The sequence below is a fragment of the Ambystoma mexicanum genome, chromosome 12, assembly GCF_040938575.1.
Source record: "Ambystoma mexicanum isolate Mex_15411 chromosome 12, UKY_AmexF1_1, whole genome shotgun sequence".
NCBI lineage: Eukaryota > Metazoa > Chordata > Amphibia > Caudata > Ambystomatidae > Ambystoma > Ambystoma mexicanum.
Window position 1 is genome coordinate 418695586 of NC_090936.1, and position 20045 is coordinate 418715630.

Below are 20045 nucleotides of genomic sequence, written 5' to 3' on the forward strand. Positions count from 1 at the left end.
TGGACCGAAAGACTTGGTGCCATCTTGCCTGAAGCCCAGCATTGTCTTCATTAGCCAATTCTAAATACTTAAAACATAGCTTCTTTCCGTAGACTGTGAGCTGCTAACTCAGTGGTTTGTCTTGGAAACTTGTCCAGATTTGCTACTTGACCACACAATCAACATTGCTAGACCTTGTTTGTACGCTTGTTCCACTGTTTCTTGTACAGAAATCATTCTTTTTTACAGTGTCAAAAGTGCTACATGAAACTAGCAATTACAATTAAATCAATTCTTAATTGATTTGTTCACTGCTTTTTTGGGTATGGAAAAAATAAATAAAATTTAAAAAACGTTACTTTATCAGAGGAAACAAAGACCAGATTTAGCAACTTTGTCAACTATAACCTAGGTTTCCCCAGAAGATTGAAACCACAATATAAATCAGAAACCATTAAAGGGAAAACAAACCAGATTCACTTGGTTTATTTCAAATATCAAAAAAATATTTTATTTCAACATTTGCAAATGTACAACTTTCCACTTGTAATTAGAACATCTCCTTGAATTCACATGAGCACATCAATACAAAAAATAGAAACCGTGTCAGTTAATAAAATATAATCCAGTACAAAACCCGCCCAAAAAATATGCCCAACAAAAGATGGCCGTGTTCAACAAGTTAAGCTAACATAGCTTATAAATGACACATTAGTGCCCACAGCATGAACCACAAGTTCATGGTTTATTCCATCATTCCAGATAAAGGAAAAGATGGAAAACTAAAAACTTTAGGAGCAAACATCTGTACATTTAAAAAGGAAAAGAAAAACCTAATTTAAAGAGATGCATATCAGAAACGTACATATTATTCATCTAAAAGCATGCATATAGTTTGTTAGAAAGTACATCGAAAACACTCAAGACCTGAAATTTACATTCCCTGTCACCTTTGGCATGTCGCTAACCTCCATACAAAATACGTATTTGTGGTGATGCTCATTCAGAGATAATACATATTTAAGCCGAACATGGTCAAAGTTAATAAACATTGTTTGAAACAACCCTATGGTGGAGATTCACCTATACATCATTGAATTCCCATGACAGATCTAGAATTGTACAACCTCTTCGGCAGTTGATGCACTGGAAAGCTATCTCAAGACATTCACCGCCTCTCCAAGCTTGCTGAGGAGGAGCATTAACACTGTAGGAAACAGTTATGGCATTAAGACAATATAAACTACAACACTTCAGGTTTAACTAAGTTTTAAAGGTGACCGCAAGACCCCTCATTGTCAGATATTAGAGCAGGAATGGAAGACAGCAGCACGAGGCAGTTTCAAAAGATGTAAAAAAATAAATTAAAAAAAAATATACCACTTTTAAAACAAAGTTGACAATTTTCCCCCCTGTTTGCACATTAAATAGTCTTTGAACTTTACGATATATACATTTAGTTGCAGATAACCAACATCCAACAATTGTCAGGTTATCATTTAGTGGGAAGATTAGGTTTTAGGGAATTGGCATTTAATGTGAAGTGTTAGTAATGCTTGGAGGTTGTCAATTAAAGTGCTTTGTTACAAAGAAAAAGGAGAATACTGACTTGAAACAGTTGTAATAAATTGAAACCAGGTTCATGCCAAACACTTTTGTTTACACAACATAAAGTTCCTCATTGCCATGAGGAAACCGATTTTAAACTTGTTGTGGGCTGTGTACCAGTTTCCTTGGGTATATGGCACAGACTTTTCACAGAAATGCAATTCGTCAATCTAGATATTGACAGCAACAATAGATAGGCCCAGGCCCACGCTGATGGCTTGAACCAGTTCCAAATCAAGGGCATTTTCGCGAGGTATTTTTCAAGTCTCTGCTCTTAATTTCCAAGTAGAGCTTCTTGTAGGCATTGAAAATGACTTTGGACTTGGATGTTGGGTAACGATATGCTGTTTTCTCTGTTGTACCAATGATTCGCTTCAGGGTTGAGGGTCTTGGCAGAACAACATTTCCTATGGGAACAAAAATAAAACCTATAAGCTTCTTTCTGGTTGTAATCCTGCTTTGATTTAATTTGAACAATTTCAACTGAATGGTAGCAAGTTATTCTAGTGTACAGGCCCTACGCAAAGTGCTGCTCTGCCATTCTTACAACCTCAGTGCAAAAAGCATACAGTCTACAACAGTGCATCTGTGTTTTCACAGGATGGAGCACACTCTTGGGTAATGAAAATGGATAAAGCCTGGAAAAAAAGGGGACACGAGTATGAAAATGGAACACTGAAAGCCTAAAGAAAATAGACACAACAAAAGAGAACGGCCATGCATGAAGCCTGGTACTGTAGCAGATATTATATAGTGGGGATCTGCAGCTGAATCCCACTCAGGTATGTTTATACAGAGACATGGCGTCAGCTATCAGAGTCTCAGCCGACTTCACACCATCTGCAACATAACAAAAATCCTCTGCAGCCTCCCATGCGTTGATGCCCCATTGATACTAATGTTGTATTGTAATAGTGTGGAAGGGAGACCTGCCTACCTTTACTCACCCCTCAATACCAAAAACTGGTATCCTACCCTGTGGTAATGGACATTTATTTATTGGCGATTTATAAAGGTGCCAATGAAACAGTCACTTTCAGAACCCCAAAAACAACACAACGTTAATTTGTAGGAAAGGGAAATGAGGTTCCTCAACTTCCTTGTTGTATGAAATTCACACTTTTCCAACTTACTATCCAATTTATCCAACCTAGTAAAATACTGGGTTGAAGGACCTACAACCTTTACTGGAAGCCTACTATTCCCCTAGCTACTAAGCACCCTCCCTGGAAGGAATCACACCCGTCAATTCTAAACTGATCAAGCAATATTGGGAAGATAGCAGATAAACCTATGTGTTAGCAAACCTCAACATAGCACCGGAAACTAGAACTGGTATGTCACATATCACATGTAGGGTTTAGTCAGGAGCCCCCACATCAAACCTTCTAGTCAAAAACCTTCACTTTTGCCAATGACAAGCTATCCTTGTAGCCTCAAGTGAATGCAGTCAACACAACACCTCTTTCAGAGTGGGATGGTATACCCAGACATGGGCCTTCAAGGCAGCTGTGCCCAAATGTCCAAGTAACACCTCACTAATTATGCCCAAAGAGGCCAAATCAGGTCTGGGGTTACTTGTGGTATCATGAAGGAGGGATAGGACCTTTCAGGTTGACCAAGATTGTCCCTTTACAGGTGGGATCAAGCCTGACTGCATACGGGCCTCCCCTTCTTTAATGGCATGAAAGACAAACACAATGGTCTGGAGGGTGGGCCAGAGCCATGTCAGATTATGACTAATTGAAAACCTTCTTGACATCAACCCTCACTTTTGACCCTCACAATGTAGGCCATGCATTGAATACATTCTTGTTTAATGTAACCATTAACAACATATCGCCACAATTAGTCAGTGCATTTCCTTATCGCTGGACACTAACTTCTTGCCAATCAGGAACGAAACAGGCCAACAGACTACTTTTACTAAATTTAGACATACTAGAGAAATCTCTCATGAGGAATTCAATCCCCAGGAAGAACGACTGAAGACCAAAACATACCAAGACTACAACAAAACAATCCTTGACATTCTGGCTCCAACCACTCACAAAACACCAAATTAAAAAAAAAATCAAAAGAAACATGGCTTGGGGGCGGCGGATGGAGAGTGTGTGAGAGGGCGTGTGAGAGGGGGTAACCTGTTCTAAACCATAACCTGCTAACCTAACATCCATTTTTTGATGTTTTGAAAATCTTGGCTGAAAGACCACGATTTTTGTTTTGTCAAGGTTAATGGTCAACTTCAATTCCCCACACCTCCTTGCAAATGACACAAGTGTAGCCATCAATCCCCCTGGAGAGGTAGACAGCAAGACGGTGTCATAAGCAAAGAAAAGTGTGGGAAGTCTTTCAAAGCCCTTTTCAGCAGAGAAGCAACAACCCCCCCTCACCAAAATACATAAATACAAAAACAGAAGAGGGGGCCAAGACACATCCTTGCCTTACCCTTTTAGTAACTTCAAACGGACTCGTAATTTCACCTGCCAAGCCACAACGGACCACTTCTTTATTCTTCGTATATAATAACTGAACCACAGAGATAAGTGACTTGGGGATTTTTCTTTTAATCAAGATTTCCCAAAGCAGGTTTCGAGGCACACCATAAAATGCAGTCTTTAGATTCACAAAGACGGAATATAATTTAATCTTCTTGAGGACAGTGTACTTCTGGACAAAAAAAAAAAAGAAAAAAAAAAAACTTTGATCAACCATGCTCTTCATTTTCTGAAACCCAGTCTGGAGTCAATGAATCATTTTGTGGTCATCAACCCAGGCCTGGATCTTTTAAATAGCTTTCGCAAAGACCTTCCCGGTAATGTCTAGCAATGCTATATGATGGCAATTAGCCAGGAGATCTCCCCCCCACCTTTCATAAATGGGAACAATTTCAGCTGATCTCCACAATGTTGGTACAACTTATCTACATAGAGACGAATTTCCATAAAACAGGGGCCCAAATTAACAATTTGTCTTTAAAAAGATCCACTGGGAACTCCTAACCCCCCCCCCCGCAATCCCTCCCCTCCCCACATCCTCTTTGGTACAAGATCGCTGCCACAACTTTGTCGAGGTCGATTGATAGCCCCTCATACCCGGTTATGGTCTATAGAGTGGAATTTAATACACGGGGGTACGTAATCCTGGATTGGAATCCCCCTCCCACCCCATACAAACCCAAGAAATTTGATGTACCGTGCATCTGCCATGACCACTTTGCAAATTCCCATCCCCATTAACTTAAACAAACTCCTAAAACCCCACACAACCCCCCCTCTCGCAGGCCACCACGAGACGCACCCATTCCGATTTTAAAAACAGATCTTTTTTTCCAATTATCATCTTATAATTTGCTCTACTGGAGCGCATTAGTATCTTATTTACAGGTGGCCCAGAAAAGACTAGCCACTAGGACAGGCCTGTATGCATTCATGGTCAAACCATGGCATCTTGGGAATAGCATGCTTTTTAACTGCCACCTTGGAGCATGTTACAAAGGGTGTAATGCAACCAATCATCCTCTCAAAGGCCTCTAGCACATCACTCTTGGGTCCACTCGGAGCAGAGATTTTTGATATGTGGAAAGGCTGCTCCATAACGTATGGGTTTAACATCCCAGTCCATTGGCCTTGCCCATTTAACAGATCTATGCGAGAGGCCCATGATCCCCCTGCGACCACAACATGCATGTTGTCCCCATCTGCCTCATCCCAAGATGTGACCAACTCAGAGATTTTATTGATAACAATAGTTCAATCTATTATAGATGCTAAATAATATTGGCCATCAGGGTTTGATGCTACAAGATACTGCAAATCTACTGTGGCAGTGTCCCTGTGTTTAACCTTCAGGTTTAAGCTGGAATAAACCAACACAAGCAGGCCACTACGTGTCTGCCTCTGGGCCCCTTCTGTGCCAGCACTACAAAGGATTGGTACCCCTGAATTTCCACTCTTCAGCCCAAGTCTCTTGCATAAAGATAAGCTGAAACTCCCTTATTAATTTGTACCAGTTGGCATCCTCCGGGTGCTTTTGGATACCTGTGATGTTCCATGAGATCAGTTAACAAGTTGCTGTCATATTAGCTGGCACAATGCCTGGAGTGAGTCAATCAACCCCCTTCAGTCCCTCACCATCCGCAGGCAAGCTGTCACCTCACCTACCACTCTCCTGTTGGTAATCAAAATAATAGCCGGAAAGATCTCCTACCCTCTTCCTGGCCATTCTTGCCTACTCTTCTTCTACCTGGTCCAGTGGAGATTTTGAGGGGTAGGTCTGAAGATCAATGGCAAGGAGCCATCTGGGAATTGCTTGCTGGTAAACCAGATTTTGTATACAATCATTGATATTTGGCATGTTCTTACGAGCACATTTAACAATACCCCCCCCCCCCCACACCCCCTGATCCAGTGTACACATTTGTCAACGAGACCTGTGACACAAAAGCACTAGGAAGTAGTCTTGGTACATTGTACATCATTACCCATGTAAAACAGCCTTTTCAGGAGCTATTCGATTCTCTATTGCTCCACAAAGGGGATCTTGAGTAAAACCCCTCAGGTTTTGGGGGAGGGGAGGGGGGGAAATCAGGGTTTTTCCTAGTTATTTGTCGATTAATAGCATCAATAAAAGGTCTAGACCAGATCGCTGAGGCCTGATCCTTGGGGTGCTTTAGTGCGATGTTCTGCGGGTGCATACGGGAGGGTACAGGTATTGCCAGATTGACTGCTTACCCTTATCCCTTCTTAGCCTGCAGCTCTTCTTCCCTACAACAGGTTAGCCATAACGATCATCAAGGAATTTGATTTCTTGAGAATGGCATGTGGGCATCGCAGATGGATAAGGAATGTGTGACCCAAAAGAAGTATGGTGGGGGTGAGGGGGTGGAATACAGAGGTTTAGAATTATACAAAAAGCAGGCCGTTACCTCTGCATCCCATGGGGCTGAACTATGGGGGGGGTTTCAGATCCATCGAATTTAACCAAGGCAGAGAATGCATTTCTGAAGAGCCCGTTTCTGCTAGCCAAGGGTTTGCCAAATGCCCTTATTCACCTAGAGGTAGATTTATTGATGATTTTAATTGTCATGAAAGCAGCCTTGTACTGGATTTGTTTATGGAGCACCGCAGACCTAGAATGATTTTGCGATGCACTTGCCCGTTTATTTTTGAAGTGGTGGGTGTAGGTGGGTGTAGGTGGGGTGGGGGGGGTGAGAGGGGTGGGCTTCCATGGTGCAAGCATGTGAGGAAGACCCGACATGTTCTGAATGAACAAAGTTTTGGGGACATTTCTTTAGTTGTGAAAACCATCTTACCTTGAAATATGGCCAGGTCAAACTTTCTTTTCTTCAGTGGAATATTATTGGTACAATCATTGGTTTTGTGCTTGATCCCTGTAAAACAAAGTAAATGGGTGTTATTCAGGATTTAAAACCTATGTAGATCTACATATTGAGGACCATTTGAACACTGACGGAAAATGTAAAATCATTGCTCAAGAATCGCAATATAGATTGTAGGTTATTCATGGATTTATTTCTTAAATAGGTTTCTTAAAGAATAGTAATATGTTTCTGGTAATTTGGTGGAATTTGTTATGCCGGTTTGATAGACTAGGTAGTGAATTGAGCAGGATGAAAACAGTTGGTTGCTGTTAACTCTTCCCTAGAATAGCTTCACCAGCTGAACAACCGTGCTCCCAGAAGCTACTTTTGCCCCCCCCCCGTCCAACTGGTGTATTAAAATACAACATCGACTGAGAATTGGCATAGCGGTGTAATAGGAAACCATAAGAATTATTTTACCGCCTAATGGGTCATAGAAGTCAGAAAAGGGTTTACATTTACTTCTAATAGGGAAGTTGTATACCAACATGCTATGCATTAGCTCATCGTTCCCCAGGAGGCAACACCTGCTTAATGGGGGGATGCCTGGGACCCAGGGTATGCCTTTAATGTTGTGCTATGTCATGTTGTTATGTCCAAGCCCACCTAGGTTCGGGCAAGAAATGGAAACAAAGCTTTGCTTTCTTACCATGGTGTAGAAAGTGTTGCACTGCACGTAACTGTGTGGGGGGGGGGGGGGGGCTGGGACCTGCTAATCAGGATGCTTTGCCGTTGCTCCGATTTTAACCCGACAATTTAACTTCTACACCATGCATGTGGTCATCAAGCAAGTAGAAGCACGTGCAATGCAACATATAAGACTCCATAATACACTACACAGTCACACAATTCATCAAAACAGCCTTACTGCCCAAACGTAAAGCAGGAACTGTTGAGAATATATTATATATATTACATACACACACACACATACAGGAGGAACAATGCTCTTTTGATCACAAAAGAACGTACAATGAATATGGAATAAGATTGGACAGGAAGCAGTGAGCTTCTTACAATGGGGCGAGTTCGAGGGATATTGTGAGCAGGTTGTGGAGGGGAGGGGAGTAAATGGAACAGTCACTGTGGACAATACATAAGTGAACATGAATGTCACCAGACATTTTTAATTGAAGGTAGGCAGCATGGCCAGCTGTGCTTAGGATGCGACTATGATGGGTGAAGTGCTAGAGTGGAAGCAGAGGAAGTGAGGGACAGAGGCAGGTTAGAGGCGTGGGAAAAAGGTTAGCGAGCAGGCAGATGAGGGGGAGGTTCAGAGTAACCGAGGAGAGGAAAGAACCTTCTTTTCCCAGCAATTTAAGCGCAAGAAAAAGCAAACGCCTTACACAATGTTGATAGCAACTAATTGGAGAATTTTCTATGGCTTCTGTCTAGTTTGGGCGCAAATTCTTCCCTCGTTCTATTTGTGCACCACTCCTAGAAGGCTTTGCAGCACCCTGGTGCAGGTAAACGCAGCCACCTGCACTGAGAGGAGTAGTGTATGTACTGGCTTAGAGGGTTTCAGTCTTCTCATTATCAGTGGATCCCTCTCCCCCTACTAAAACTGGCAGCTTTAGGAAAGCTTCTGGTGGAACATGCACAGGGCACAAGTTGGGTGGGGTAATTAGTACCCCTGATCCCCCATAATAGGATATCGGAGCCACGCAGATACCCAGTTTACAGAATAGGGAGGGTTGATGGTTTTCTTATGGTTCTTCAAATCGCACACACACCATAAGTCTGTGGTGCACCAATGTTTCTGGTCTTTGATGCAGTTATGCAAACTGGACTTTATTTTGGTTTTATGGCATACCACATTGTTTCAAAGTACTTTGAAGCAGCCGTCGGGCCGCATGTTCACATTTTTGAAAAGTCTGAAGCAAACCATGTGTTCCAATACTAAGCAATATAATTGGACATTTCAGCATTAACTTTTTTCCAATTGAAAGGGGAAAGCAACTGCAGATCATCATAGTGACCAGCAGCTGCTTTCCCCTTTCAATTGAAAAAGAAGTTACTGCTGAAGTGTCCAATATAACGGTGTTAGTAACAGCGACCGTCCCTGTGGTTATGTTCGAATAGGATACACACACAACTGAATATTTTTGGAAGGTTTCATTAGTTTCCTAGTTTATTACACTAACTTAAACAGAACATCCTTTTCACCAAACCTCTTATGCAAAGCACAAAAGGTGCACTCGCAGTGGTCGAAGTGTACGAAAAGAAGTAGTGTAACTATGTTCCCTGCTGGCCTGCCCCCCGGTCCCGCAAACCCCATTGCGATGCCCATTCATGCGTGCAATCCCAAACCGCTGTTTAAGGGAATGTCCATTGCAGCGCACGTTACTTCTTCCTACACTTTTATTTTAAAACGAAACCATTCCGGGACGGTTTTCTTTCAAAATTAAAGTATAGGAACGGTAAAACGTTTTCATTATTACAGTAGGAGCAGCACCACTCTCGCCGCTAGAAATGGCGTCCTGTGCGCGTTTGGAGAACTGAAGGAGAAAGGGACTTTTACGTCTAGCTAAGTTTTTGCAACTCGTAATTAATTTTTGACACACACATATGCATCGGGTCAGAGGTCATCTAAACCCAGCCAATTCCAAATCTGGCAGTCCAAAGGCAAAACCACCACCAAGTAATTGGGATTTCAAAGTCAGTTAAGAAACCATTGGTTTTAGGGGACACGCGAATATCCGCTTATATAGAATCATGGGAAAGGATCCTGTGATTACTGCACGGTGCCAGGCCTACATTCTTGCATATATTCCTAGTTGTGGAACCCCACAATGGCATGAGTAGGATCACATACGCTCGGGACTAAATGTAATGCAATCGGCCAAAGGGAAGAGCCATACACAACAGATTGTATATGTACATTTTATTAGAATGACTTTCTTCTTTTTTACCACCAGTCTATCCCGCCAACCAAAGCTAAACTAGCCCCTGGTCACCATTTCCCTAGTGGGACACTGGTGTTCAGTTTACCTATGCTGAAAGCATAGGTAAGCGATACAGACATTGACCGTACATCCAGTACAAGCAAAATGATGTACCTATAATGAACATTTAGGAAAAGGGCAGAATTGGTGAACACAAAAGGGAGCGATTATGTAATGTTTAATGCTCCATTCTCATAAGATCATGTACTAAAATGGTCGACAATTTTCAGTGGAATTTTTATTTCTTTTGCCATTTTCTAGAGGACCACACAGGACCATACAACACTTATCTGTATTTCCGCTCAAATTAGTGGTCATTGCTAGATTTCCAGCCGCATAGTTCCCCTTTGTACATGAATGGATAACTTTAGGTGTTCACATCATCACCAATTCCTTTATGGCAGCGGCACATTTAGATGTCAGCACGCTGAGTGTTGTCTTACTAGTCAATTTCCTTGCTTGCACGAGAAGAATGCATCAAGTGGGTAATCTTTCAAATGGAAAAGCGCAATATATTTTCCTTCTATGGTCATGGGAGATGGCATAATTCAGAAGAGGAAGGATCTGTGGAGATATCCAGAGCCTACCTTTCTGCTTTTCAGGTGACCACTGGGAAAGTTTATTTGCGCATGGCGTTATGGGATGCACATGGCATATAAATCAAGTGTTTTAAAAGATGCAGACACTAGATGGATGGTGAAGCACCATTTCTGAGCGGCTACAGGTTACCTAGCAACAGCAGAGAGGGAATCATGGAAATAAAACCATTCTGAGCCCAAAGCAACAGGAAAGGCATGAATAATTCAAGGACATCAGGGAAGTTGATGAAAACTGTTCGAAAATGGTATTTGAAAAAATGCTTGAACCTAAGGCACTGACTGGGTTAGTCAAGCAAATTAAAATCACGGGTGGCTGTATTGCAAGGTTCATTAAAATGGTTAGCAATTTTGTAAACCGAGAGGATAAGAACAGCTGATGCTTTTTCAATTTATAATGGCAAATCTTTCATTACTGCTCAGTCAGGTCTTGGACAAGGCACTCTAGTCTGTAGTCGAAGATGAAGTAAATGAACCCCATCTCAATCCTAGAGATGGATTAAGAAGTCTAACGTTTTACGTTGCGAAGGGGGACGATGCACAAAGCGTTCCTAATATTAGTAAGGGAGTCCTCTGTAACATGGACTATAGATATTTGCTGAGCATACCAAGATTAGGAATCTCGAGCAGCCACCTTAGGTAGAAGGTTTACACCCATGAAGTCATGTTTAATCCTCCCCATTGAAATGGGGGCAGGACCCTCTATTCAGCCTTTCCCTGGTAATCCAAGTAGTGGATATCACAGTTCATAGGTAACCAAGAAAAAAAAAAAGGAGGGGTGGGGGAGGGGCGACAGCCTCTCCCGTAATGGAAAGCCAGGCGGAAACAAGGTTTCCTTTGACCCAGAGTTCCTGGGAGAGCCCTCAGTGGTAGGAAGAGTGGAATCAAGAATGGCAGCATTCCTTTAACAAAAAAAATGGTACAAACACTGACGAGTGTAGACCCAATTAATTGAGAGATGCAATACGAAGGGGGTACCTTGGAAGCTACAATGGGCCTTGGACCATTGTGACTTGTTCACCAACATTTAGGGACAGAGATCTTGGTCCAAAAAGATTGATTGGACCCAAGCCTCCAAAGGTTTTGGCATAGCCAAGCAAGGGTGTGGTAAACTAAAGCATGGCGCTTTGCATCTGCATGCTGGAGAAATTCAGACAGTCATTGTGCTTTACCCATTTGTTGCAATTTATGCATTTTTCTTCCATTTCGTTTTGGTGAGTCAGTATGTATTTTACATAGTTCTATAGTCTAGGTCATGCTCCATTATTGAAGAACTGAGATAAGAATTTGTTAAATGTGGTGCCATAGAATGCTTTGGTACACCAGTTCAAGGGGGGTTAGGGGGTGATGGTAAAAATCAAGATTTTTCGCTAGTCAACTCACATTAGCTGACACCTAAATCTGATCGGAGTCAAATTAAAACCATATTTTTTATTGCAATTGGTTTAATTGTACATCGCTCCCCTTCGCAACATAAAACGTTCTACTTCTTAATCCATCAACAGGATTGAGATAGGGTTCATTTGCTTCATCTTCGACTACAGACTAGAGTGCCTTCCTTGTCCAAGACCTGACTAAGCAGTAACGAAAGATTGGCCATTATAAATTGAAAAAGCATCATAGATGTTCTTGTCCTCTCGGTTTACAAAATTGGTAACCATTTTAATGAACCTTGCAATACAGCCACCCGTGATTTTAATTTGCTTGACTAACCCAGTCAGTGCCTTATGTACAAGCATTTTTTCAAATACCATTTTCGAACAGTTATTCATCAACTTCCCTGATGTCCTTGAATTATTCATGCCTTTTCTGTTGCTTTGGGCTCAGAATGGTTTTATTGCCATGATTCCCTCTCTGCTGTTGCTAGGTAACTTGGAGCCGCTCAGAAATGGTGCTTCACCATCCATCTAGTGTCTGCATCTTTTAAAACACTTGATTTATATGCCATGTGCATCCCATAACGCCATGCACAAATAAACTTTCCCAGTGGTCACCTGAAAAGCAGAAATGTAGGCTCTGGATATCTGCACAGATCCTTCCCCTTCTGAATTATGCCATCTCCCATGACCATAGAAGGAAAATATATTGCGCTTTTCCATTTGAAAGATTACCCACTTGATGCATTCTTCTCGTGCAAGCAAGGAAATTGACTAGTAAGACAACACTCAGCGTGCTGACATCTAAATGTGCCGCTGCCATAAAGGAATTGGTGATGATGTGAACACCTAAAGTTATCCATTCATGTACAAAGGGGAACTATGCGGCTGGAAATCTAGCAATGACCACTAATTTGAGCGGAAATACAGATAAGTGTTGTATGGTCCTGTGTGGTCCTCTAGAAAATGGCAAAAGAAATAACAATTCCACTGAAACTGGTCGACCATTTTAGTACATGATCATATGAGAATGGAGCATTAAACATTACATAATCGCTCCCTTTTGTGCTCACCAATTCTGCCCTTTTCCTAAATGTTCATTATAGGCACATAATTTTGCTTGTACTGGATGTACGGTCAATGTCTATCGCTTACCTATCCTTTCAGCATAGGTAAACTGCACACCAGTGTCCCACTAGGGAAATGGTGACCAGGGGCTAGTTTAGCTTTGGTTGGAGGGATAGATTGGTGGTAAAAAAAAGAAGAAAGTAATTCTAATAAAATGTACATATACAATCTGTTGTGTATGGCTCTTCCCTTTGGGCGATTGCATTACATTGTTTAGTCCCGAGCGTATGTGATCCTAGTCATGCCATTGTGGGGTTCCACAACTAGGAATATATGCAAGAATGTAGGCCTGGCACCGTGCAGTAATCACAGGATCGATTCCCATGATTCTATATAAGCGGATATTCGCGTGTCCCCTAAAACCAATGGTTTCTTAACTGACTTTGAAATCCCAATTACTTGGTGGTGGTTTTGCCTTTGGACTGCCAGATTTGGAATTGGCTGGGTTTAGATGACCTCTGACCCGATGCATATGTGTGTGTCAAAAATTAATTACGAGTTGCAAAAACTTAGCTAGATGTAAAAGTCCCTTTCTCCTTCAGTTCTCCAAACGCGCACAGGACGCCATTTCTAGCGGCGAGTGCAAAGTGGCGAGAGTGGTGCTGCTCCTACTGTAATAATGAAAACGTTTTACCGTTCCGATACTTTAATTTTGAAAGAAAACCGTCCCGGAATGGTTTCGTTTTAAAATAAAAGTGTAGGAAGAAGTAACGTGCGCTGCAATGGACATTCCCTTAAACAGCGGTTTGGGATTGCACGCATGAATGGGCATCGCAATGGGGTTTGCGGGACCGGGGGGCAGGCCAGCAGGGAACATAGTTACACTACTTCTTTTCGTACACTTCGACCACTGCGAGTGCACCTTTTGTGCTTTGCATAAGAGGTTTGGTGAAAAGGATGTTCTGTTTAAGTTAGTGTAATAAACTAGGAAACTAATGAAACCTTCCAAAAATATTCAGTTGTGTGTATATCCTATACAAACATAACCACAGGGACGGTCGCTGTTACCAACACCGTTATATTGGACACTTCAGCAGTAACTTCTTTTTCAATTGAAAGGGGAAAGCAGCTGCTGGTCACTATGATGATCTGCAGTTGCTTTCCCCTTTCAATTGGAAAAAAGTTAATGCTGAAATGTCCAATTGTATTGCTTAGTATTGGAACACATGGTTTGCTTAAGACTTTTCAAAAATGTGAACATGCGGCCCGACGGCTGCTTCAAAGTACTTTGAAACAATGTGGTATGCCATAAAACCAAAATAAAGTCCAGTTTGCATAATTGCATCAAAGACCAGAAACATTGGTGCACCACAGACTTATGGTGTGTGCGCGATTTGAAGAACCATAAGAAAACCATCAACCCTCCCTATTCTGTAAGCTGGGTATCTACGTGGCTCCGATATCCTATTATGGGGGCTCAGGGGGACTCATTTCCCCACCCAACTTGTGCCCTGTGCATGTTCCACCAGAAGCTTTCCTAAAGCTGCCAGTTTTAGTAGGGGGAGAGGGCTCCACTGATAATGAGAAGACTGAAACCCTCCAAGCCAGTACATGCACTACTCCTCCCAGTGCAGGCGGCTGCATTTACCTGCACAAGGGTGCTGCAAAGCCTTCTAGGAGTGGTGCACACATAGAACGAGGGAAGAATTTGCACCCAAACTAGACAGAAGCCATAGAAAATTCTCCAATCAGTTGCCATCAACATTGTGTATGGCATTTGCTTTTTTCTTGTGCTTAAATTGCTGGGAAAAGGAGGTTCTTTACTCTCCTCAGTTACTCTTAACCCCCTCCCTCATCTGCCTGCTAGCTAACCTTTTTCCCACGCCTCTAACCTGCCTCTGTCCCCCACGTCCTCTGCTTCCACTCTAGCACTTCACCCATCATGGTCCCATCCTAAGCGCAGCCGGCCATGCTGCCTACCTTCAATTAAAAATGTCTGGTTGTCATTTAGCCATTCATACACCATGGGAAGAAAGCAAAGCTTTGTTTCCATTTCTTGCCGGAACCTAGGTGGGCTTGGACATAACAACATGACATAGCACAACATTAAAGGCATATCCTGGGTCCCAGGCATCCCCCATTAAGCAGGGGTTACCTCCTGGGGAACGATTAGCTAATGCATAGCATGTTGGTATACAACTTCCCTATTAGAAGTAAATGTATACCCTTTTCTGACTTCTATGACCCATTAGGCGGTAAAATAATTTTTAAGGTTTCCTATTACACCGCTATGCCAATTCTCAGTCAATGTTGTATTTTAATACACCAGTTGGACAGGGGACGGGGGCCCAAAAGTAGCTCCTGGGAGCACGGGTGTTCAGCTGGTAAAGCTATTCTAGGGAAGAGTTAAACAGCAACCAACTGTTTTGATCCTGCTCAATTCACTACCTAGTCTATCAAACCAGCATAACAAATTCCACCAAATTAGAATATAAAAGCACAATGATATTTAAAAAAAAACATCATTTAAAAAAGAAACTCACTTAACCATCATAAGTGAAATAATAAGAACAATGATAATGTTAGAAATTCTGACCAAGGCAACGAGACAGTAGTATAGTACCAATACAAGGTACAATTCAGTCAGTCCATTCCACCTATCATGAGGGAAGAAAACAAAGAACCAGTACAAAGAAGCCAAAGTACTGCAAATAGTATAGCTTGACCCCTACCACACCTAGAGCGAGGAAGAGATAAAAGGATGTCAACAATTAAATTATGTCATCTTAAAAGCAATTTAAATTCCATATACACAGTTTATCATTTAGGTCTTTATGTCATCATATTTACAGGACTAAGATTACAAACTAGTCAAACAGACCCAACAATTAGTACTTCACAGATACCCTATATAGCACAGAGTCTACAATTTCAGACTTTTAGTAAAGTCAGATGGGGCCAAATCCTCATGTACACTACGGATACATGAGACATTGCTGCCAGACCACCTCTTCATTGAAGCATAGAGGGTTCACACCTAGAGGAGCAAGATATTTAGCTCAAAAGGCCCTCTAACGGGCCACACTCCAGAACCAGGTGCCATAGGGTCTAATTTCCCCATACAGAACCGGCAACTAGCGCCGTCATTCGTTATTTGCAACCTCCTTAATTGGATTTCCCTAGTAGATTGAACGTTCCATCAAGCCCCAATTAGGATTCCCCGGTAGAATTTATTCGGGAATTGGGCCAGAATCTTAGATAGAGAACCTCTACATCTATGTTCATGCGCCAAATGGTTCAAAGAAGGAGAAGAATGGAAGGCATCAGTAGTCTGGATCCAATCAAAATCAAGTAGGGCCTTTTTGATCTTCATGGGATTACAGACCAAGGTCTCCAGATTCACACCAATGTCACAAAGTGAGCTCTGATCTTTCCCTTAGGGAAGTTAACAGTAGAAAAGGTCACATGTCTCCCCATTAGTTGGTACAGAGTCAGGAATGGGAGCCATCATTTGAGAATAAGGAGAAACAAGCACATTGAACCCTTACCCAAAGGGAAGCGACCCCCAATTCGAATTGTATGGCTGGTAACGGGACTGCATTAGGGACACCGAGAATTCTTTGCCACACTCTGCCCTCGATTTTGTGCATTTTGTCCAATTTTAATTCCAGACCATAGGTCAGTTTCTGTACGATTTTCCTCAAAAAACATTAGGGCAGGTTTGAGGGAGAATCTACCGAATTTACAGTCGATCTCAATAATCTGAGCTTCCAAAAGCTTGGTCTTATGAAGCAGGGTCTCAGTGGCTATATTAAACACTTTAGAAGCAGCTAAATTGAAAACGTGCCCAATGGCATTCACCCTCGCTTTTCTGAATGAAAGAATTTTAGTTTTGTTAGGGTTAATAATGAGCCCATTATTTTTGGCGTAGTTCTCAAAGTTATTCAAGGACCTCTGTAGACTGACCCTGGCCAGGTCGATGATCAAAATGTCGTCTGCATATGCAAGCCAAATGATTTTCGCCTGGCCCACCTTAGGTGCAATTAACCCTTCCTTCGCAAGGGAGAGTGCAACATCTGAGAAGTATTGGTTGAACAGCCAGGGGGGGCCAGAACACATCCCTGTTTGACCCCCCCGATAAGATCGAACTCCGAGATACATCACCCTTTTGACTAAGGCGGATTGGAATCCTACAACTCTCGTAGACTCCACTAATTGAGTCTCAAGAGCCACCCTGGCAAGCCTCACTTACCCAATCTAGCCCATAGTTTACCCCGGTAGACGCACTCAAAATGCGGCTGAGAGAGATCAATCGAGGCCATATAGGAATAACCCTTAGGTGACCTCTAAGCCTCTTCCTGCATGCCCTTGAGGACAAGACCGTTAATGTTGGTGGAATGGCCCTCCCTAAAACTGGTCTGGAATTGATCAAGAGGATGGGCCATTCTAGCCCATTCTTCAAGATGTGAGAGCAGGAAATCCGAGAAGATCTTGCAGTCGGCGCCAATCAGCGAAATAGGTCGATAGTTGGTTGGAGCCGCCCTCCTTCCACACTTGAAGATAGGTACAACAAGGGTAGTGCTCCAGGAATCAGGTGTTATCCCAGGGGAAATAATGTCCTAAATTCCAAATATAACAGATTTGCTGAGATATTTTGATCCTCCTTAAATGGGTCGTTATTTAGGCCATTAGGGCCTTGGGCACTAGATCTTTTACATTTAGAGATCTGAGAGTAGAGGGCATCAATATCTAAGAGGGGATCCCAGGTAGGGCCATCAGCCAAACCAGCTACCTCCTCAGAGGAGATAGAAGGTGGGCCGAACTTACTCTCGAAAAACTGTATCCATTCGTGCACTGCAATTGAGTTGCGAGACTACATGGCTTGGATTCTGCCCATTAAGTGGGTGCCAAAAGGCACAGACCTCAGCATTAATCAAAATCCAACATCATCTCAGCGTCTCGTTGTAAGAGGTTGTGCTTCAATGAGTTACAGTAATGTTTATAGGACTCCTTAGTCTTTCTTGGCTGCTCATAGCGAGAATCCTCATCCAAGTTGGAGGTGTCTCAGTTCCCTCCTCATGATGTTTTTAGCAACAACCAACTCCTCATAACAATGGGTATGTCTGGCAGGTCCCTTCCCCCTGGTACTAGTCCCAGTTGGGAGCCCAGAGACAAGGGAACTGATAAGTAGCTGAAACTCACTCGCGTTGAAGTTAATTAAATTTCCACTCTAAAGTGGGTAAATTGAGTGCATCCCTTAATTTCTGGTTCAAGTAACAGATATTGATGTTGGTCCATCTTACTCCATTGCTGTCCACATTGGCAACTACCCGGGGCTGGAGACGGGATTCCCTGGAGTTTAATATCAAGTCAAGTTTTGCCATTAGGATAGAATGGTCACTCCAAGCATTTGTCACCACATCAAACAACACAGTAATTCATTAAAAACTAGTCTAAATAGATATAATCCAAAAGGGAGGAACTATTGCCCCTGTGCCATGTATGCCAATCAGTTTCAGGGAGGTGATCAAGCTTCCGCCCCACAAGTGGCTGAAGGCCTCTACCCCCTAGACCCACAACCCAAACTTGCCCTGACTGTCACCCACCAATATAATTCTCCCATTCAAGAGCCTACCAGACCAGTCGTCAATAATGTGGCATACTTTCTCCACAAAGGCATTCACAAGGGCGATGCCCTTGTGCTAGTAGATAGATTACCAAGATTTTTTACCATGCCGTCTACAGACAAGACATCCACCCCTGAAACACCAAATGGCAAATTATTGTTGGTTAGCCCACTCAAACCCAAGGAATTTTCCATTGCAAAAAGCAGACCCTGTGAGGCCCTTCCTCCCACACTTTCTTTGGCCGGTTGGGCAAAAATACAATAACCGTCCAAGATGGGTATGGAGGTCAACCAGGTTTCTTTTAAGAATGTACAGTTGGCTAATCAAGTTGTCCAAACAAAGCGGGTAGGAAAAGAGGTGGGAATATTTTAATCCTGGATTTCAGAACATCTTTTAGTACTGCAAGGAAGGCATGTTATCAGACAGTGAAGACAGGCACAAGTGCTCACAGTTCAAGGGTATTTATTGAACTGGGTTGGCTTAACGCCTATCTAAACCTAAATCTAAAGATGGGAGCAAGCTACGACCATTAATGCAGTCCTAATTGAGTCTGTAAATATAAAAGGGCCTATCCCAATAAACCTATTGCCAATCCTTACTTCCAAATACATAATGGTGCGGGACAATATTGCATGTAAAAAAAGTGTTCAAGAAATGTCAGGATAGCTGAGCAGTTGGCTTCCCTTCCCCAAGTTTTCAGCTCAGGGCAAGGCGGCACGTTTGAGCTTCGCACACACTCTGGCATCTCTGCCAGCATAGCTATCGGGGCCTTCTGCCAAAGCCCCCCCCCTGCCCCCCTCCCAATAACAGTATCAGTGTAGCGGGCCTGTCGTAACAAACAAGCACCAAAGTTCCTATCTGGATTTTCACATTCACAAGTTCTCGCATCCAGTGTTCATCATGGGTCTCTCTCCTTTGGGCTCAGACACCTTTTTACCACAATGTTCACAGCTGGTCAACCTTGTTCGGGCTCGGACCATGGATCTCCTTCGTTCGGGCCAAGTCTCCATTGGCACAATGTTCACAATTGGTCCCCCTCGTTCGGGCTCAGACCATGTAATCGCACTTTCTACATTTTCCTCTGGATATAAAAGAAAAAAAAAAAAAAAAACAGACTGTCGAATGTGCAATGGGTTTTGCTTAAACTATCGCAGGACGGCTTCAATTAATTTCATACAATGTTCTTGCCAATCTTCTACTTTCACTTCGGCCACTTCTTGGCTGGATACCTTACAGAGACCTTCGATTGAGCACCATTGTGGTGTCGGACAAATCCGTCACTGGTATTATAGCTTTCTCCTTTAATGTTCAAACATTCATCAGCAATTAAGATTTCCTCGTGTCTTTCATCACATGCGTTTCAATCTTAATTCTTGAGCTCCTCATAAAGTGTTGCCACTTGCACCCTTGATGTCACAGACCGTTATGCATTGGTTTCCCCAACTCACCGGCTGTGCTGATCT

At 42.6% G+C, this 20045-nt stretch overlaps 1 protein-coding gene across 2 annotated transcripts in view; it reads right to left on the reverse strand.

Annotated features, from left to right (window-relative positions):
- Positions 1-463: 463 nt before the first annotated feature.
- LOC138513596 (retroelement silencing factor 1-like) overlaps positions 464-20045 on the reverse strand; it is a 40711-nt gene continuing 21129 nt past the window's right edge. Inside the window, exons 3-5 of one of the 2 annotated variants that reach the window (XR_011281780.1) lie at positions 6902-6979; positions 4036-4257; positions 1868-1994 (exon numbers count right to left, since the gene is read on the reverse strand). Coding sequence is in view for 1 of the 2 variants with exons in the window: in XM_069628570.1 (XP_069484671.1) it covers positions 1822-1994; positions 6902-6979 (251 nt within the window). In the remaining variant the exon portion in view is untranslated. Of the gene's footprint in view, positions 1995-4035; positions 4258-6901; positions 6980-20045 lie in introns of both variants that reach the window. The other variant, XM_069628570.1, reaches the window with a different exon arrangement.